This window comes from Mytilus galloprovincialis, chromosome 12, assembly GCF_965363235.1.
Source record: "Mytilus galloprovincialis chromosome 12, xbMytGall1.hap1.1, whole genome shotgun sequence".
Classification (NCBI taxonomy): domain Eukaryota; kingdom Metazoa; phylum Mollusca; class Bivalvia; order Mytilida; family Mytilidae; genus Mytilus; species Mytilus galloprovincialis.
Window position 1 is genome coordinate 47,059,457 of NC_134849.1, and position 22,737 is coordinate 47,082,193.

At 33.8% G+C, this 22,737-nt stretch overlaps 1 protein-coding gene across 1 annotated transcript in view; it reads left to right on the forward strand.

The window, feature by feature from the left end:
- LOC143053991 (glutamate--cysteine ligase catalytic subunit-like) overlaps positions 1-21,079 on the forward strand; it is a 37,130-nt gene extending 16,051 nt beyond the window's left edge. The window contains exons 10-16 of the mRNA XM_076226827.1: positions 387-499; positions 1,275-1,367; positions 1,764-1,868; positions 18,522-18,603; positions 19,104-19,222; positions 19,683-19,800; positions 20,484-21,079. Of these exons, the coding sequence (XP_076082942.1) occupies positions 387-499; positions 1,275-1,367; positions 1,764-1,868; positions 18,522-18,603; positions 19,104-19,222; positions 19,683-19,800; positions 20,484-20,749 (896 nt within the window). The 3' untranslated portion in view covers positions 20,750-21,079. The remainder of the gene's footprint in view (positions 1-386; positions 500-1,274; positions 1,368-1,763; positions 1,869-18,521; positions 18,604-19,103; positions 19,223-19,682; positions 19,801-20,483) is intronic.
- The last annotated feature ends 1,658 nt before the right edge of the window (positions 21,080-22,737 follow it).

Sequence of the window (22,737 nt, forward strand, 5' to 3'; positions counted from 1 at the left end):
AGGATAAACCACTGTAAGCTAACAAAGACAGTTATCATCTAATGTAACATATTACAGCAGTGTTAACTTATGTTAATGATTAAAATTGAATTATACTATAAGTTATCTCCCTTAATCAAAATGGCAATGTAATGTAAATAGTTTTCCTATTAAATCATACCATGAAAATTTTAGTTCTTGGACAAATGGATTAGTTCATAGATGATTTTAATATTAAAAAAATTTCATGTTATCTTTTGTAGCCTGTTATAATTCCCATAAGGCTATATAATTTTGTAAGTGCCCACTAATATTTATCCTTTAACTGTATATATACAATGATAGTTACAAATAGTATGAATATACCATTGAACAATAGAAGTCAAATTATTTTAATTTTATTGTAGGTATAGATGAGACAATGGCTAGACACATAGCACATTTATTTATACGAGACCCGATATCATTATTTAGTGAAAAACTCAATCAGAATGATGAAGAAGATACAGACCATTTTGAGGTATGTCTGTTTTACATCATGTCAAATCATTTACATCTGTTTGTATCCAGTTTAACTGTTTGATTTTGTTTCTGTAGGAATCTGAATCATTATCATGACACATTTGGTCACTTAAAGGGCAGGAATATAAAACTCTTTTTACAAGATATCATACTTTTATTGAAATAAATCTTTAGATATTATACAATCTCAGTCTTTTGATGAGTTAGATATATATGTGGTTTTATTGACTTTTGAAAAACTGATATTCACTGAGGTCAAAACCGAAAGAAAAGACAGTAATTGTTTTGTTCGATTATGGCATATTCTAAGAGAAATGTATGTATTGGCAATTATTTATCAAAACAAATTGTACATCAAACCTTTCAAAAATAATGCATGTAAAAGCATGCAACCCTTTGGCAGTGAACATACTTTTTCAACAGATGAATATTCTTATCTATTTAAATTCCATTTGTATATATAGATTAAGCTACCAAAGTTCTATCAATATAGAATGAAATGTTTAATATAACTTGCAAGTATTATTAACTAAAAAAAGTTCTCACAGAATAAAGGGTATAGAATATTTATTCCAACAGCAATAGACATTATTGCATATGAACTTCTGCTGGGGAACAAATATACGTTGACACTGTAGGATACTACAAAAGTGCATTTTCAAAACAATATGGGATATAATTCTAAGTTCTTTATGACTTTGATATCTTCCCAAGTATTAAAATTCACTTAGGTTCAGATGCCTCTGTAATGTTTATGTTGTTTGTCATTTTAGAACATCCAGTCAACCAACTGGCAGACTATGAGGTTTAAACCACCTCCACCAAACAGTAGTATAGGCTGGAGGGTGGAGTTCAGACCTATGGAGGTATGTGTTATTTGCTTCTTTTCCATGAAGCAATTCTTCTGTTTTGGGAATAAAAAAAACCTGAATTATTGGTAACAGTAAAGTGTTTTTTTTTTTTATTTAATGAAAATAATTGTATATCCAATATCTTGAAGAAAATTGTAGCAGAAACTTCAATACTTTTACAACTACAGTTGAAAATATGATTTACTCCTTAAATAATTTGATGTGAAAGGTAATTATAGGTGATAACTTGCTGTCATATAACTATAAAGAAAATTCACTATCACCACCATTCACAGGAAATTCATTACCTAGGATGATAAATAACTCAATCATTGTATATCTAGATTCTGATTTACATTTAATAAATTAATTCTTTTTCAAAATAGTTACAAATATTTATAATTGTTCTAGGTCCAGTTATCTAGTTTTGAGAATGCTGCCTATGTAACTTTTATAGTGTTGCTAACTCGAGCAGTGCTGTCATATGGACTAAACTTTGTTATTCCTATCTCTAAGGTAGGCCATAGTGTAACATATAAACACAATAAGATTTAAGAATGGATTAGAGTCCTGTATTTCTATGGAATGTTTGCATTTTTTCACTTTCATGACTTCATCAATTTTTAGCTCACCTGGCCTAAAAGGCCATGTGAGCTTTTCTCATCACTTGGCGTCCGTCGTCGTCGTCGTCGTTAACAATTTTTCAAACATCTTCTCCTCTGAAACTACTGAATCGATTTGAATGAAACTTAGCATGATTGTTCCTTAGATTATCCTGCACAAAGTGTGTGCTTCGATTTTTGATCCATCAAAAAACATGGCCGCCGTTACTTAAAATAGAACATAGGGGTCAAATGCAGTTTTTGGCTTATATCTCAAAAACGAAAGCATTTAGAGCAAATCTGACAAGGGGTTAAAATGTTCATTAGGTCAATATTTATCAGCCCTGAAATTGTCAGATGAATCAAACAAAACCATTGTTGGGTTGCTGCCACTTAATTGGTAATTTTAAGGAAGTTTTGCAGTTTTTGGTCATTATCTTGAATATTATTATAGATAAAGATAAACTGTAAACAGCAAAAATGATCAGCAAAGTAAGATCTACAAATAAGTTAATATGACCAAAATTGTCAATTGACCTCTTAAGGGGTTATTGTCCTTTGAATGACAATTTTTCACAATTTGTTCATCATATTTGCTAACTTTAAAAAATCTTCTCCTCTAAAACTACTTAACCAAATTCAACCAAACTTCAACTGAATGATCAGTAGGGTGTATAAAATAAAGTTTGTGCTTTTTTTTTATTTCGTCAAAAAACATGGCCGTCATGGCTAAAAATAGAACACAGGGTAAAATGCAGTTTTTGGCTTATATCTCAAAAACTCCAGCATTTAGAGCAAATAAGACAAGTAGTTAAAGTATTTATTAGGTCAAGGTCTACCTGTCCTGAAATTTTCAGCCGAATTGGGTTACTGGTTTTTCAGGTATAATGCCCCTGAATTGATGATTTTAAAGAAATTTTGCAGTTTTTATACGACCGCAAATTTTGAAAAAATTTTCGTCGTATATTGCTATCACGTTGGCGTCGGCGTCGTTGTCGTCGTCGTCGTCGTCGTCGTCGTCATCGTCGTCGTCGTCCGGCGTCCGAATACTTTTAGTTTTCGCACTCTAACTTTAGTAAAAGTGAATGGAAATCTATGAAATTTTAACACAAGGTTTATGACCACAAAAGGAAGGTTGGTATTGATTTTGGGAGTTTTGGTCCCAACATTTTAGGAATTAGGGGCCAAAAAGGGCCCAAATAAGCATTTTCTTGGTTTTCGCACTATAACTTTAGTTTAAGTTAATAGAAATCTATGAAATTTTGACACAAGGTTTATGACCACAAAAGAACGGTTGGGATTGATTTTGGGAGTTTTGGTCTCAACAGTTTAGGAATTAGGGGCCAAAAAAGGGCCCAAATAAGCATTATTCTTGGTTTTCGCACAATAACATTAGTTTAAGTAAATAGAAATCAATGAAATTTAAACACAATGTTAATGACTACAAAAGGAAGGTTGGTATTGATTTTGGGAGTTTAGGTCCCAACAGTTTAGGAATTAGGGGCCAAAAAGGGACCCAAATAAGCATTTTTCTTGGTTTTCGCACCATAACGTTAGTATAAGTAAATAGAAATCTATGAAATTTAAACACAAGGTTTATGACCATAAAAGAAAGGTTGGGTTTGATTTTGGGAGTTTTGGTCCCAACATAATAAGGGGCCCAAAGGGTCCAAAATTAAACTTTTGTTTGATTTCATCAAAATTGAATAATTGGGGTTCTTTGATATGCTGAATCTAACTGTCATGACTGTGTATGTAGATTCTTAACTTTTGGTCCCGTTTTCAAATTGGTCTACATTAAGGTCCAAAGGGTCCAAAATTAAACTTAGTTTGATTTTGACAAAAAATGAATCAGTTAGGTTCTTTGATATGCTGAATCTAAAAATGTACTTAGATTCTTGATTATTGGCCCAGTTTTCAAGTTGGTCCAAATCGGGGTCCAAAATTAAACTTTGTTTGATTTCATCAAAAATTGAATAAATGGGGTTCTTTGATATACCAAATCTAACTGTGTATGTAGATTCTTCATTTTTAAAGCAATTGCTTTTATGTCGTCGCGTATGGCCATCTTTGTGACCCAGATCAGAGACTCCGCCCAGATCAAGCCATAGTATTTTGTTAAACAGGCTCCTGGTCAGTCATTCTTTAACACCTATGTATGTTTTCTAATGCAATACATAGCTTGAAACTTTAAAAAAAAGTTAGTGGATTTAAGAAGTTTCAGAATATGTTCTTGTAGATGTATTTTTGTATTTAAAGGGTCAACCGTTTGACTATCAAATAACATAGAAGTCCGAGTGAAAAAAAGTACATTTTTAGCTCACCTGGCCCGAAGGGCCAAGTGAGCTTTTCTCATCACTTGGCGTCCGTCGTCCGTCGTCTGTCGTCCGTCGTCCGTCGTCCGTCGTCGTCCGTCGTTAACTTTTACAAAAATCTTCTCCTCTGAAACTACTGGACCAAATTAAACCAAACTTGGCCACAATCATCATTGGGGTATCTAGTTTAAAAATTGTGTCCGGTGACCCGCCCAACCAACCAAGATGGCCACCATGGCTAAAAATAGAACATAGGGGTAAAATGCAGTTTTTGGCTTATAACTCAAAAACCAAAGCATTTAGAGCAAATCTGACATGGGGTAAAATTGTTTATCAGGTCAAGATCTATCTGCCCTGAACTTTTCGGATGAATCGGACAACCCGTTGATAGGTTGCTGGCCCTGAATTGGTAATTTTGAGAAAATTTTGCTGTTTTTGGTTATTATCTTGAATATTATTATAGATAGAGATAAACTGTGAACAACAAAAATGTTCAACAAAGTAAGATCTACAAATAAGTCAACATGACCAAAATGGACTGTTGACCCCTTTAGAAGTTATTGCCCTTTATAGTCAATTTTTAACCATTTTTCGTAAATCTTAATTATCTTTTACAAAAATCTTCTCCTCTGAAACTACTGGACCAAATTAAACCAAACTTGGCCACAATCATCATTGGGGTATCTAGTTTAAAAATTGTGTCCGGTGATCATGCCAACCAACCAAGATGGCCGCCATGGCTAAAAATAGAACATAGGGGTAAAATGCAGTTTTTGGCTTATCACTCAAAAACCGAAGCATTTAGAGCAAATCTGACATGTAGTAAAATTGTTTATCAGGTCAAGATCTATCTGCCCTGAAATTTTGAGATGAATCGGACAACTCGTTGATAGGTTGCTGCCCCTGAATTGGTAATTTTAAGGAAATTTTGCTGTTTTTGATTATTATCTTGAATATTATTATAGATAGAGATAAACTGTAAACAGCAAAAATGTTCAGCTAAGTAAGATCTACAAATAAGTCAACATGACCAAAATGGTCTGTTGACCCCTTTAGGAGTTATTGCCCTTTATAGTCAATTTTTAACCATTTTTCGTAAATCTTAGTTATCTTTTACAAAAATCTTCTCCTCTGAAACTACTGGACCAAATTAAACCAAACTTGGCCACAATCATCATTGGGGTATCTAGTTTAAAAATTGTGTCCGGTGACCCGGCCAACCAATCAAGATGGCCGCCATGGCTAAAAATAGAACATAGGGGTAAAATGCAGTTTTTGGCTTATCACTCAAAAACCAAAGCATTTAGAGCAAATCTGACGTGGTAGAATTGCTTATCAGGTCAAGATCTATCTGCAGCAACAAAAGAAAGAGAGTTTTTAACGACCTCAGCTGGCTATACAACCCTTGCACAATCAACTGAATTTTGCAGAAATCATTAATAGGATAGATTGCCCTTATATGATAATTTTTTATTACCTTTTTGTTTTTTTTGGCAAAGTGTGGGGGGGGGGGGTTGCACAACAACAAAACTACTTCACAACTTTCTCATTACTTTGCATTTCTTGTTAGATAAATTTTACAAAAATTCTCCCCTGAAACAACTGTTGAATTTAAACAAACTTGGTTTAAATCACCACTAGGATATCCAGGGACCACTGTGTATGATGACCCTGCCTGCCCACATGGCTGAAATTAAACATAGGTTTCAAATGCACTTTTTAGTATTATATCTCTGAAACTAAACGACAGTACAACAGTTGCATTTATCATGCAACAATTGTAAATAAAAATATCAGGTGAGCGACACAGGGTCCTTGGACCCTCTAGTTCATTTTCAAACTTACTATGAGTGTTATCCAGTGGCGAATCCAGAATTTTTCATAAGTGGGGGCCCACTGACTGACATAAGAGGGGGCCCGCTCCAGTCACGCTTCAGTGATTCCCTATTTAAGCAACCAATTTTTTTCCCTAAAAGGGGGGGCCGGGTCCCCTGCCCCCCCCTAAATCCGCCTCTGTTATCAAGTAATGACTTCACCCAAAACATAAACAAATATATGTTCATAATAAATTTACTGGGGTTCCCTCCCCTTTTTTAGCTCACCTGACCTGAAAGGTCAAGTGAGCTTTTCTCATCACTTGGCGTCCGTCATCTTGCGTCCGTCGTACGTAAACTTTTACAAAAATCTTCTCCTCTGAAACTACTGGGCCAAATTTAACCAAACTTGGCCACAATCATCCTTGGGGTATCTAGTTTAAAAAATGTGTCTGATGACCTGGCCATCAAACTAAGATGGCCGCCATGGCTAAAAATAGAACGCAGGGGTAAAATGTATATTTTAGCTTATATCTTTAAAACCAAAGCATTTAGAGCAAATCTGACATTGGGTAAAATTGTTGATCAGGTCAAGATCTATCTGCCCTGAAATTTTCAGACGAATTGGACAACCCTTTGTTGGGTTGCTGCCCCTAAATTGGTAATTTTAAGGAAATGTTGCAGTTTTTGGTTATTATCTTGAATACTAATATAGATAGAAATAAACTGTAAACAGCAATAATGTTCAGCAAAGTAAGATCTACAAATAAGTCAACATGACCAAAATTGTCAGAGAACTCCTTAAGGAGTTATTGTCGTTTACAGTCAATATTGAACAACTTTTTTTCATTTTTGTAACTTGTACAAAAATCTTCTTTTCTAAAACTATGGACCAAATTTAACCAAACTTGGCCACAATCATTACTAGGGTATCTATTTTAAAAAAGTGTCTAATGACCCGCCTATCAACCAAGATGGCCGACATCAGTAACTACAGTAACAGGTGAGTGACACAGGCTCTTGAGAGCCTCTAGTTATAAATGCGATTCCGTTTTCCGCCGTTCGTACGATGTTTCAACAAAATATGGATTCATTTCAGTTGTTGATTTAGTATTGAAAATTTAACTGAATTATCTCCTAATAAATACGGTTTTATATGTTTAATTTGTGTTTCTTTAAGAGGTCAGGTGCTCTTATTCATTCATAAAATTATCGTTCATTCATACATTTATCGTAAAATCAAAATCACTACACAGGTTAATGCGTAGTGTCAAATTATTACCTGTAATCTAAAAATAGACAAACTTTATTTGCGCAAATAATTTAGCGGAACGAAACCCTTGTTGAAAACACATAACAATAAGTTCGTTTTCCTTTTCTGTCAAAACTCCGTAATATTTATCGATCACCTTACTAATGAAATGGACCCGTCCAAACGTAGTAGATGCCAAGTCGGTCCAGATGAAGAGATATTTACAATTTGGAATTTTCTAGTTTATTAATACATAGATTGAAAAAAGTACGTCTTTTTAAATATCATGATCAAAACTGGGTTTGCATAACAAATGTCAGATGAAACCATTATCCTCGTCTTTTCAGTGAACAAGTCTACTACGTTTGTTGACACTCGACGGTCCACCGTGTTAGCAATTTTATTTCACATGTTTTCGAAATATTGAAGATCATTTTTCGCAATGTTTCCTGAAAATTGATAAATATCAAAGCAACGTAGAGCTGTTTGTTCTTGTTCGTATAATAAAATTGCGAAATGGGGAATGTGTCAAAGAGACAACAACCCGACCATAGAAAAACATACAACAGCAGAATTAATGTCACCAACAGGTCTTCAATGCAGCGAAAAATTCCCGCACCCGGAGGCGTCCTTCAGCTGGCCCTATACAATATATATACTAGTTTAGTGATAACGATTTAATGTCATGTTTGTCTGTGATGACCCCCCTTTTCGGGATTGCATGAGAATTGTAGTTATCTCGTACCCACATGCACTTGTTTCTATCCATAGGAAGGTCGACTATCTTCCTATGGATAGAAACAAGTGCCAGTGCTCGTACCGCATCAGAAGGACACATATCAACTGAGCAATTATGTTTGGAACTTAGTTTTAAAAATGATGACAAAGTAACATTATGAAAATATTTTTATTAAGCTGAAATATACATTTATTCTTTACATGTTTATGTCTTGTAAGATATTTTATTTCTTTCCCGTTTTTTAACATTTGCGTCTGGAAAGTTGAAATGTTTTAACTTAATCATTTGTGTTAATGGTTAAATATAAATTAATAATGAAAATTGTTAAAATTAAATCAATAAAGGAAATTATTGCCCAGTTACAAACACTATCAGGGGATAATCCATGATGATTTCTTTTTGAGTTATATGTTTCAGCACATGTATATTTGACCCCAACCTTAGCCTGGTAAACGTGGTGTCTCCTTGTGAAATATAAAATATATTAAAAATGACTTTCTGCTAAAGTCTTTTATTTATATAAAGTTAAAACCTTCTTACTTCTAACTAGACAACACTCATGTCAGGTTTAATTCTTGTATATATGTGGATGAAAAATAAAAGTCCCCAAACATTAACATGACAGCAATTGCTTTTACAGCCTTTAAGGCTTTGATTGGTCCTGTTTTCAAATTGGTCTACACTAAAGTCCAAAGGGTCCAAAATTAAACTTAGTCTGATTTTAACAAAAATTGAAATCTTGAAGTTCTTTGATATGCTGAATCCAAAAATGTACTTAGATTTTTTATTATGGGCCCAGTTTTCAAGTTGGTCCAAATCAGGATCTAAAATTATTATATTAAGTATTGTGCAATAGCAAGTCTTTTCAATTGCACAGTATTGCGCAATGGCAAGAAATATCTAATTGCACAATATTGTGAAATATCAAATTTTTTTTTAATTAGAGTTATCTTTCTTTGTCCAGAATCAACTTAAATCTTTGTTATATACAATATACAATGTATATTCACTTTTTACTACCAACTGATAAATTAAAATAATCTTTACCATTCAGTGATAACAAGCAGTTTTTTTACATCTTAATATTTTATGATGTATTTAAAAGAGTAGTTATTGTTGCAAACTCCATTAGAAATTTTAATTGAGATTAGTTTTGGAATAAGGGAAAGGGGGATGTGATTAAAAAAATTGGGTTCAATTTTTCTCATTTGAAATTTCATAAATAAAAAAGAAAATTTCTTCAAACATTTTTTTGAGAGGATTAATATTCAACAGCATAGTGAATTGCTCTAAGAGAAACAAAAATTTTAAGTTCATTAGAACACATTCATTCTGTGTCAGAAACCTATGCTGTGTCAACTATTTAATCACAATCCAAATTTAGAGCTGAATCCAGCTTGAATGTTGTGTCCATACTTGCCCTAACCGTTCAGGGTTCAACCTCTGCGGTCGTATAAAGCTACGCCCTGCGGAGCATCTGGTTGGTTATTATCTTGAATATTATTATAGATACAGATAAACTGTTTATAGCAAAAATGTTAAGCAAAGTAAGATCTACAAATAAGTCAATTTGACCAAAATTGTCAATTGACCCCTTAAGGAGTTATTGCCCTTTAAAGACTTTTTTCCCAATTTGTTCATCATGTTGACTTACTTTAAAAAATCTTCTCCTTTGAAACTGCCGTATCAATTTCAGCCAAACTTAGGCTAAATGAGATTCAGAGTATCTAGTATAAATTTTATATTTTATTTCCTTGTATGTCAAGAAACATAGCTCCTATGGCTAAAATAGAACATAGGAGAAAATGATTTTTTTTTTGCTTTTGAAGAAAATAGGACGATTCAAGAACATTTAAATAAATTGAAAAGCCAAAATAATCATTGATGAGAGATTTAACCAAAAAAATTAAGGTGAGCGATTCAGGCTCTTGAGAGCCTCTTGTTGTTAATATCATCACAATTAATTAACACAAGCTTGAAAGAAAAAGAAAATTAAGATACACAAAAAAAATAGATTCTGATATGAACATTTGACATTAACAATCTTTGGTTGGGTTGTTGTCTCTTTGACATACTCCCCATTTCCATTCTCAATTTAAATGTTCCATTTCAACAAGCTAGCTTACAATGTTCATGATAGCTTACAATATTCATGATTTTTAACCGGATTTTTGTGACAAAAATGTCGGTTATTGATTTGGAGATGTACGTCGGGCGGCCGGTCGGGCTGGTGGGCGGGCGGCAATCAAATGTTGTCCGTGCATTAACTCATGAACTGTTCAACCAAAGCTTTTAAAATTTTAATATGTTGTTACTGACAACTAAATGAAGGTCAAGTTCAATAATGGCGATTTTGACTTTTACCGTTCAGGAGTTATGGTTCTTGAAAGATTGAAAAATGGAGTTTCAAGCCGTGTCCGTGCATTTACGCATGAACTGTTCTACCAAAGCCTCCAAATTTTAATATGTTGTTACTGATGACAAAATGGAGGTCAAGTTCAATAATGACGATTTTGACTTTTACCGTTCAGGAGTTATGGTTCTTGAAAGATTGAAAAATGGAGTTTCCAGTCGTGTCCGTGCTTTTACGCATGAACTGTTCTACCAAAGCTTCCCAAATTTTAATATGTTGTTACTGATGACAAAATAGAGGTCAAGTTCAATAATGACGATTTTGACTTTTACTGTTCAGGAGTTATGGTTCTTGAAAGATTGAAAAATGGTGTTTCCAGTCGTGTCTGTGCATTTTCTCATGAACCATTCAACCAAAGCTTTTGAAATTTTTTTTGTGTTGTTACTGATGGCAAAATAGAGGTCAAGTTCAATAATGACGATTTTGACTTTTACCGTTCAGGAGTTATGGTTCTTGAAAGATTGTAAAATGGCGTTTCCATTCACGTTGTTGCATTTACTCATGAACCATTCAATCTAAGCTTTTCAAATTTTAATATGTTGATACTGATGACAAAATGGAGGTCAAATTTGATATTGACGATTTTCACTTTCACCATTCATCAGTAATGGTTCTTGTGATATTGCCAGGACACAAATAAATATTAATAAATCCGGTTTGCTGTCGTTGTGACAGCCTCTTGTGTTTCTTTTTTTTTTGCTTTGAAAATAAATTTTTCAAATTTCATACACATTATTAACAATACCACAAAGTTTGATTAATTAAGATCTACTATTGTAAATTCATTTATTTTTGTGGGTACCAATTTTCCTGGATTGAGGAAAAAAATCATTTTCATGGATATTTGATATAGTTGATATGTCAAAGTGTTCATACATGCTTGTAGAAAATTTGAAATTTGTTTAACAATTAAATTCATGGTACACCTGTACCCATGAAACCCACAAAAATTGGTATCCCACAAATAAAAATGATTCCAAAGTATAATGAGTTTTGTAAACAATGTTTTAATGGAAACAAGTTCCCTTTTTTTAGGGACTTTTTTCACTTAATATTAACAGTGGACTGTTATTCTCATAAATATCTCAATTTTGCAGTGACCAGTCTATACTGAATTTCTACAAAATTCCTGGCTTGATGAGAAAAGCCTCTTTTGAATTTCTGTGAATAACATGTTTGACTGTCAATTGCAAGAGTCAAATATCTCATTAATAAACGGACTACTGGCGCTTAAAAACAGACAATACAAATTGTAGAAAGAATATAGAATATTTATTACTAATAATACAACAAGTATATGTACAAAATATGTATGTGTGGATATTTGATAGGCCGCAGATAAAATGTTTAACCAGTTCCAGGGAGACAAACAAACCGATAGCCAAAGGATTGAAAAGAGCATATCGGTGACCCTATGATAACATAAGTGTCAAAACATCCCTCCTACGTGCAAGAGTGGACTGGACGGAGAACCCCCCTCTGTTTACACAGACCTCTGAAAACAACAGTCTCTCCGATTTTTTAAATGCAAACAACCTGAATTACGTGTACTGCGGAGATGACACCTCCCTTCTGATACCAGAAGTGGAGGGGATTCCTCTTGATGACAAGAGTGAACCCTAGGAAATTATTTGATACCCTCCACTAAAGAGCCGGTAGGGTAGAGATATGTGCCAGAGGGGGACAGTTCCAAGTCCGTTTATTGTCTCCCTGAACCGCCCCCTAAAGGATCTGCGACATCCAAGATTTTGTATAACCAAAATATAATCTTTGAATTTAAAGTTAGATTCATAAACAAAAATTAAGTGTAAATTTCTACTACGCTAAAGTAATAAGTCAATTATAAACTGATAGTGTCTAATCAACGCAGACAAATTAAAAGTCAATCATACACTGCTTATGTCTTATCAGCATTCAAAGGAATAAAAATGTCTTTTTATCAATTAATCTACACTTTTCTCCATATCTTCTCAGTAAACAAAGTCCATCGAGACATCAACATCTGTCACACAGCGTGAAGCTGAAAAATACAACAAACTGGCACAGCAATATCGTTCAAATAAATGCATTCACTACAAAAAGATATAATAGATAAGTAGTAATTAAAATATTTAAAAATAGATTTATTTGGAGGCGTGGGTGGGATTTTTTGTTATAACAAAATGTTTGTATAAAGCTAAACAGATGCTATGTGAGAAAGTTATAACGTGCTTTACACTCTTAAGAACAAAATTCACGTGATAGTAATCATTCTTAACAAGAGGCGTTCCCAAAATGTAAGACAGTGTAAACGGACACTTTTAAATTACAATACAAACACGTGTACAAATCCAAAAACAACATACGCCAGTAGCCTCATTAAATTCAATTATCTGATAAACAATAATTGCTATTAATAAACGGACTACTGGCGCTTAAAAACAGACAATACAAATTGTAGAAAGAATATAGAATATTTATTACTAATAATACAACAAGTATATGTACAAAATATGTATGTGTGGATATTTGATAGGCCGCAGATAAAATGTTTAACCAGTTCCAGGGAGACAAACAAACCGATAGCCAAAGGATTGAAAAGAGCATATCGGTGACCCTATGATAACATAAGTGTCAAAACATCCCTCCTACGTGCAAGAGTGGACTGGACGGAGAACCCCCCTCTGTTTACACAGACCTCTGAAAACAACAGTCTCTCCGATTTTTTAAATGCAAACAACCTGAATTACGTGTACTGCGGAGATGACACCTCCCTTCTGATACCAGAAGTGGAGGGGATTCCTCTTGATGACAAGAGTGAACCCTAGGAAATTATTTGATACCCTCCACTAAAGAGCCGGTAGGGTAGAGATATGTGCCAGAGGGGGACAGTTCCAAGTCCGTTTATTGTCTCCCTGAACCGCCAAATGAATGGGGGTCTTATAAATCCCCATTCACCGCCAAACATTCTCTGCGCTCATTTATCTGGTGGGAAAACCTTAGCAACACCGAGTACGAAAGTTTCAATGGCAGCCTGAATTTTATTTAGGAAAATGCCAATACCGACTTGTGACAGGTGGCAGCCGTCATGTCTAAATAAATTGTGCTCAGAGGCTTTGATAGCTGGATACCTCGAAATATATTGGCCTTCGGTCTTTATAAATGATCTTAAGGCACAATTGACTCTTTTTCTAGCTATTTCCACTAACTTTGGCCTTAATGTTCCATGCCAATAGGGCCTTGGTAAAATGTCTGACCAAATTATTCTAATGTCAGGTGCAAAAACCTTTATTCTCAAAATTGAACATTTGATGTTCTCTATTAGCTCTTTTGATTTCATAGAAACTAAATCATTTGCACCTAGATGTATAAAAATATAATTAGGGGCTGGCCACTTTTTGATTTCACTTTCAAAAGATGAATCCAGATCTTTCCATTTCATTCCTGATTTAGTTATCCATTTAACTTGTACTCCAAGCCTATCCAAATTAAGGTTTTTCCCACCAGATCGGCTAGCAGCTGTTATGCCAGCCCAATGGGGAATAGAAGATCCCATTATCCAAATAGTTGACTGCAGCTCATGACCTACAAACCGAAAACTATTTAAGGAGTTTGTTATAATGTTGTATACTTCTGTTCTATATGTACATATAAAGAAATTGAAAAATTTTGAAATTATTTTCACCACGGAATCCTGATGTAACGCTCAAATGCACCTGACGACCACCTTCCCCATTTTTTAATAGTTTCGTCATTAATACCACGTTTGCTCGCCTCTGTGGCGGCTCCAATTCTAAATGAATGAGATTTCAAAAGGTTAGGGTTTGGAATGTTACAAAAATTAACTGACTTTCTTAGCATGGCTGACAGTTGATAACGGGTAAGCGGTGATCCGTCAAAATGCATGAATAAATGATAACAGCCTGAAACCGCAGGACGTGCAGCTAAATATTTCTTCAAGGTTAACACAGGGCAAATGTTCGCGTTATCTCTGTATTTATTTATCACAATGAACGTTGAATAACCTCTCTGATCCGTTTTACTTTTCTTAATGTTAATTTTTAATTGACAATCTGACACGACCACATCCGACAATTGCAGTGCCTCGGTACTAGAATCAGATTTATTTTTTGTCGTAAATTCACTTACACGTAACATAGCGAAAAATGCCAAAATAAATGAAGATTTAAATAATAAAGATTCATAAGTAGATGAACAAATACTAGGGAGAGCGTCTGTAATCTGTCATAATAATGGTAATGTTACCGGGGCCCTATTGTCTCTCTGTGGGTGATTTCGGTGTAAACCTTCAAGCATTTTTGATACCACAAAATTCTTAGTAGTATCCTCTAAATTACGTTCCTTGTGAGAGAAAGAAATGCCACTTATATATAATCGAACTGTAGCTGGAGAAAAATGCTTCAATGATAAATAAGCGATGAATTGTACTAACTGTTCAACAGGAACTGGCCATACTTTATCCAGTGTATATAGAAGTTGGAATGAATAAAGAACAGATCTCGCTCTTGAATAGCTTTTCCATGTATTTCCGGCTAACGAATCAGAAAAAAGTCTAGCTGATTCCTCTGTTATAGAATCCATACTTGGTTCGGAATTGGAGTTGGTGTCAGAGATGCATTTGGTGCTAGGTTCTGGAAACGGGACCACTGGCAACGAGAAATAGCATCAGCTATAGTATTGACCTTACCTGGGACGTGATCTGCTTTAATTAATATGTTATGATGTAATGTTTCTAGAACTAAACGTCTAACTAAAACCATGACATCTGATGATTTTGATGATTTCTTATTAATAATGTGCACTGCTCCTTCGTTGTCAATATGAAACAACACCTTTTTATTTCTAAGTTCAGACCCCCACAGAATGATCGCTACCATGACTGGAAATAGTTCTAAAAATGTAATGTTAGACAATAAACCGCGCTTATGCCACGTTCTCGGCCATAACCCGTGAGCCCATCTACCCTTAAAATATATGCCGAAACCAAGTGTGGACCCCCCGGCACTGTCTGTGTAAAATTTGAGCGCCTCGTTAGAGGTCCATAGTCTATCTGGCATAATAGTAAGACCGTTAAAATTTTTCAAAAATGATTTCCACATCAAAAGATCAGCTTTTATGTTCGAAGTTATTCTTATTCTGTAATGTGGTTTATTCAAACCAATCGTTGAATCAATCAATCTTCTGCAAAAAGCTCTCCCCGGCACGACAACACGACATGCAAAGTTTAATGAACCCAAAAGGGATTGCATTTCTCTTAGCGTGACCTTCTTGCTTTTTAAAACAAAGGAAATTTTTTGAAGCAATTCATCAAGCTTATCTGAAGGTAAGCGGAGAGTCATGTCGGAAGTGTCAATTTCTACACCCAAGAATGTAAGCCGAGTCGTGGGAGAGATTGTTTTCTCATCCGCTAAAGGAATTCCCAGATCATTGCAAATAACCTTGAAAGTATGAAGCAGGTCAGCACATTGACAAGTTCCGCCCCTTCCCAAAAATAGAAAGTCGTCAAGATAGTGTACAATGGCGCCCTCAGATTGTCTTACAGAAACCGCCCAGTGTAGAAATGACGCAAACTTGTTAAATAAAGCACAGCTAATTGAGGCTCCAAAAGGGAGGGATTTATCAAAATAAAATTCTTGATTAATTTTGAAACCAAGAAGATCAAAATCAATCGGCGAGATAGGGAGTAATCTAAATGCTGAGCGGACATCGGACTTGCTGGCTAATGTCTTATTTCCGTATAATTTTATAACATCGACAGCGTCATCAATATTTGAGTAGACAACTGAACATTTCTTTGGATCAATAAAATCGTTGACGGAGGAATTTTCGGGATAAGATAAGTGGTGAATAACTCTAAACTGACCGTCCTTTCCCTTTGGAACTAATCCCAATGGCGAGATTCGTAAAGTAGGAATAGGCCTAAACTTAAAGGGACCAGCAACACGCCCTGCATCTATTTCTTTCTTAATTTTTTGAAGAAGTATGTCTGGTCTCTCAATAGCACTTTTTAAATTTTTGGAATCTGTAGGTAAACGAGGCCCTGAGTAATGTAAAGAAAAACCAAATTTGAAACCGGACAATAAATACGAGGCATGTTCTAAAAGGGGGTAATCATGTAAATATATTTCTAAATTTTCAACCTTAACTGGGGAAAAACCAAGTGAAAATGTGTCTCTCTGTTTTGCCATTTTAATGTCTCTTACAAAAATAAGCTGGGTGTTGACCTCCGCATGCTGAGCATCCATGTTTGAATCTGCAGGGGTTAAAATTACACCGCTTCCCTTTTGTGTTGTATGCATTGCATGTTCTAGGTTGCTGAACATTTTGTTGGCCTGATGACTGACGAAAGGAATGAAGAGGCTCACTTTGAGAACTGAAACCTACTTTACTTTTATTACTTTGACCTTGATCTCTCATAGCTGTTGTTATATAAAATGACCATAAGTCTTGGTTTATGACAGCCCAAGATGACTGAGGTCTTTGTGCTTTGCGGAGTCTGAATTGCTCATCGTATGTTCCCCAACCGTGTGATTTATTTGCTGCAAAACGAATATCTCTCATGTACTTTAGCAATTCTTGAGCCAAAGAACTCTGTTTCTCTAGCAAAATACTCATATAAATCATGAAAGCGCTTGTCCATGTGTGTATATTTGGTATAGCGCGACATGGTAAAGATTCAATCCGCATGTGACCCCCTTTTACAACTAAATCACCTTCATGGTCAGGAAAATTTGCCAGTTCTCTAGGAGATTTAATCAACAAATTTAGGTCGATAAATTCATGTTTCCAAATTTTATCTTTTAGTTTCATGGGTACATAACACCCGATTTGGTCAAACAAACTTTCCTCAAGACAGGGAAGGCTTTGTGAAAACTGAATGTTTTCGTTAAATATGTTAGATTCTGTCCCAGTTGACGTTTGGGAGGGCCCTGGGTCACTACTAAAATCTATAACCGACTCACCAGATGATCTTGGATTAACTACACTAGCTATAGGTTGTTCCTTCTCCTTAGGGTCGGCCATTCATCGTCGTTTGACCCCCTGCCCTCTAGCTGGAGTCCCTTTCTTTGAATTTCCTCTTGGCATGGTATATTAGAAAACTGGTCAGCAAATGAAAAACTAGGATGGCACTAAATCTGGAAACTGGCAGCAAACAAACAGCTAGGATAGTTCGTAATTAAGACAAAGAACGTCACACTTATATACGGCTAATGTTTCTTCGTTATAAAAACTCTTAAGTCAACAAAATGTTTGTTTGCGATGATACTCCGAAAATAACTACACAAAAACTAAGAATATAGACTAAGTCGAAATTATTTTTTGTTATAACAAAATGTTTGTATAAAGCTAAACAGATGCTATGTGAGAAAGTTATAACGTGCTTAACACTCTTAAGAACAAAATTCACGTGATAGTAATCATTCTTAACAAGAGGCGTTCCCAAAATGTAAGACAGTGTAAACGGACACTTTTGATTTACAATACAAACATGTGTACAAATCCAAAAACAACATACGCCAGTAGCCTCATTAAATTCAATTATCTGATAAACAATAATTGCTATTATCACTGTAATTTATCAACGGTCAGTTTAGAATTCATTTGTTTCCCTTTAACCGTATGTGTAGTCATGTAACATTTTAAGGGTTCTTATTAACAGTAAAAATCTAATGACCCAAATCTCGTCTTGTGCTATACTTCTCGTCCATATAAATCATTAGAATGTTACATGAGTTCAAGCATATTCAAGCATTTTTCCCATTTCAATTCTCAATTTTATTTTGAATCGCTTAAACTAGAACTATATCTATAAAATTATACATTGCATTATTGTCAGAGGTTTTATGTAAGTGCAATAATAAGTTCATACAAAATTTTCTGGATTTACAGCATTAATTACAAAATGCGCCTGAAAAATGACAAATTGGAAAGATTGTTGAAAATGGGAATAAAAAGGAACACCAGTCTACATTGTTTGCAGATATTTTTTTTATTTTTTTGGTCTGCAAGTGATATATTTATTTTTATTTCCAGGTGGATGAGAACATGAGAACTGCTCACAAGAGAGATGCTGTAAACAAAGACATGTTTTATTTTAGGAAGGATGTTTTTACTGGTAATGTGAAAGTTTTTAAACTGGTTATAATGAAAAATGCATGCAAGGAATGATTTGAAAAATAATTTCAACACTTAATTATTAGCATGTAACTCATTTAACAATCAAAATGTGTTTTTTTTTTAGACTGATCGATAAAATTCAAATATGAAATAAAACATGAATTGTTTTTTTTTGTATGTTTCCTTATAACAGCTCAATTTTCAAACAGTTACAGACTTTTCATAGAGATTTTTTCAACCTGAAATGTTATTTATGGTTGAAAGATGTCTTTCATATATTGATAATAAACTCATCATAGGTACCGGGATTAAATTTTGTATTAACGCCAGATGCACGTTTCGTCTACAAAAGACGCATCAGTAATGCTTGAATCCAAATAAGTCAATTACATAAGGTTGATTTCTATTTGATGCAACTCATGTAACATGTGTAAAGCTGTATCGATATTTGTGTTATGGTTATACTTTGTGTTACAAATTTGATATTTTTGTTTCCAGATTGTTCTCCAGCAGACGTAGCCAAGTGTATGGCCTCAGGGAAATGTGAAAGGATTAAATGTTCTAACATTCAAGATGAATATACACAGATGACAATGAACGAGATATTTAATGGCAGTGTAAGGATTCTCTCATTTAAAGATGAAGCTATTATGAAACCTTTCTTGTTTTTCTAAGAATATTGTCATAATTTTAGGTAGAGGTCTTTTTTACCAAATTGATTTTTATTGGATGAGAACGTGTATATTTCTTACACAGATAAAGCTTTTTTTTAAAGATCAGATTTTCAGTTAACAAAAGCTGCAAAATAATACTTTATTTGCCTTTTTAATTGTAAAATTAACTTGTGATATAAAATAGAAGATGTGGTATGATTGCCAACGATACAACTCTTCGCAAGAGACCAAATGACACAGAAATTAACAATTATGGTCAATGACGGCCTTCAACAATGAGCAAAGCCTATTCCGCATAATCAGCTATAAAAGGCCCTGAAATGACAATGTAAAACATGACACTTCTTTACAATTTAGTCAGTGATGATAAACAAAATATTTAAGAAGTATATTATTTCTACAGGATGACTTTCCAGGTTTGATACCTCTGGTTAAACAGTACCTTAACAGTGTTGACATTGATATAGATACTAGCTGTACAATACAAAACTACCTCAAACTGATATCCAAGAGGGCCTCAGGTGAGTAAAACAAAGAAATAGGTACTAGCTGTACAATACAAAACTACCTCAAACTGATATCCAAAAGGGCCTCAGGTGAGTAAAACATAGATATAGGTACCAGTTATATCTATTGTAGAATACAAACATTTATAAATGCAGAATATATATGATATTTTGCTATTAACAGTCATCTAGGTTCAATTATTATATAGGTTTATATGACCTTTGGCTGTCTTCATCTGGATTGATAATTAGATGGTGTCTAGTCAAAAATATACACAAGCCCATGCATTGTTAATTGCCTTGTTTGTAATTTGGACATAGGTTTTAGTGTGTTATAAATCAAATATAAGAATTTTAGTCATATTGTTGACCGTGAACTTTACAACTAGTGCTATTTAAGCACAACTTTCAATCAACCTTACAGTATAATAAACTCCAAGGCCTGGTAGCTTTTTAATGTTTTTTAAGGTTTTAAAATACAAATTGGGGATATATGTGAAAAATGAAGCAACCCAATGATCAAAATAGTGTTACAGCTAAAAGTTAACATATGATCTTCTACAATAGACACTTTTAGCTTTAAATCAATTGGTATCAATATCTGCCATCTCTGGCAAATTTTCTGTAGATTCAGTTGAGATGTAAATGTTGATATTACAACTTCTTCTGAGCTAAAAGATATTTTTCATTTATTTTAGGAGCTGAACCAACAATAGCAAAATGTATCAGGAACTTTGTGACCAACCATCCTGACTACAAGCAAGACTCTGTGGTGTCTGAAGAGATAAATTATGATCTTCTCAAGTTAATACATGAAAAGACTGATAATTGTGAGACTCTCTCAACTGATACTAAGTTTAGTTCAAAGACAAAAGATGATATTCCTACTGCATTATCAAAAGCAGAAAAATATCTCGCCCAGAAAAATCCACAGAAAAATATGACGAATGGACATAAATCATAAAAATGTTTGTAACCATTTATAACCTTGGGAGGAATGTAGTAGCTATTAGTTTTATAACTTACTGTGGATTCATTTATTTTCATTGGTACCAATTTTCATGTATCAAGGACGAGATGTATTTTCGTGGATATTTAAACTCATGGTTTTACAAAAGTCCTCATACATACAATCCTATAAAAAATTTGAAATTAGTTGAAGATTTAAATTTGTTGTGCACCTGTAGCCACGAAATTCACGAAACATTGGTATCCAAGGAATAATAATGAATTCACAGTACATGTCACAAATTTTTATAATAATTCTTTAACTGTAAATTCTAAAAGTTTGTGTCGTCCTGAATATGCATGAAATATTTGCCACTGGACATTAAGCAACCAACCATCAATCATCAATCTAAAAGTTTGTGTAAAAAATTAGGACAATACAAATAACAGTAAAAATTTAAACTTGTATGCTGTATTTTACTGGAACGCAAACAACCATGTTTGCCTGTTAGATAACAATTGTAACAATAAATGCACCCTATAAGTTCTAAATTTACAGTATATATGACATGCAATAAAAATACATAGTAATTCTCTTTACCAGTTAAATTATGTTTTAGTAGTTGTAGTGTGGACTCTTTTAAGTATTTGAAAAACATGATTAGATTCACTGAACCATAGGACTGGCCAGAACTTTAGAAATAGATAAAATAATTTACCCTGAATTCATCATTTTTATCTTATTGAAAAACGTGATTAGATTCACTGAACCTCGGGACTGGCCAAAACTTTAGAAATAGATAAAATTATTTACTCTGAATTCATCATGTTTATCTTATTGAATTCAGGTTTGGTATTAATTATCATGGATAGTTGAATATTGATAAACCATTTAGTGTGCATCATTATGCAACCATTTTATAGGCTTGTATGCAGAATATGTCAACAAGTAAATGTATTTTCTCTAATTCTTCGTCAATTTATCCCTTTCTGCACCCATTGTATAAAAAAAATTTAATCAACGTGTGGTTTGTTTGATCTCAGTACATGTACTTCATTGGTTAAAATCCAATTATGACATCGAATTTTCTTGCTTTCCTCTGAATTTCCTATTGTGACGGCATGAAAAAAGGCGACCATGCATGATGACGTCACATAGAAAGAACACAACTGTTTGCAGATCATTCGAAAAGAAGGAATAAGTTTGCCTGCATAATGTTAGAAAATCATTAGAGAAACAGATTCCACCACCAAATCTTGTGTAATACAATATTTATCCACTCTAGACAGTTGAATTTTAAATATTTAAAACGCTCGGGCAAGCCTCGCGTTTTAAATTTGAAAATTTAACTGTCTCGAGTGGATAAATATCATATTACACTCGATGCAGTGGTAGAATCTATATGTAAATTCTTATATTTTTGCATGCAGCTGTTGAAAAAGGGACAAGAATGCGAGAATAATGATTGTGATTTCATAACATTCTGCCTACAAATAATGCTAGCAAAATTTAAATGCAAATTTTTTTTTTGTCAAAGCTATCCCGTTTCAATTTTCTCAACAAACATGCAAAACTTCAGAAAAAATTCTGAATTTACAATTTCCACAAAAATCTTTTGTCTTAAGGATGTTTACTGCTCAGTTTCAAAATAAATAACTTTCCATAATACTAGTATATATTGATAGGGAATTAATTGAGGAATCAAAAAAGCCAAAAAAAATATAAGGGTCAATGTGCTTGTTTTCGAGATATTAGCCATTGGAATTTTGGTGGGAAAATGTTCTCTCTTGACTTTTCATAGCTTTATCATTGCTCAGTTAAAGTTCTCAAAAACTATTAAAAAATAAATAAGATTTTATAAGACTTTTACAAATGGCTTACAATTATACATGTAAAAGATTTATAAAAAGAAAAATGAGGTTTCATGGGCAATTTTTTTTAAGGCATTCAAATGGATAAAACCAGAGGATTTAAAAAATCTAACAAAAAATCCAAATATGACA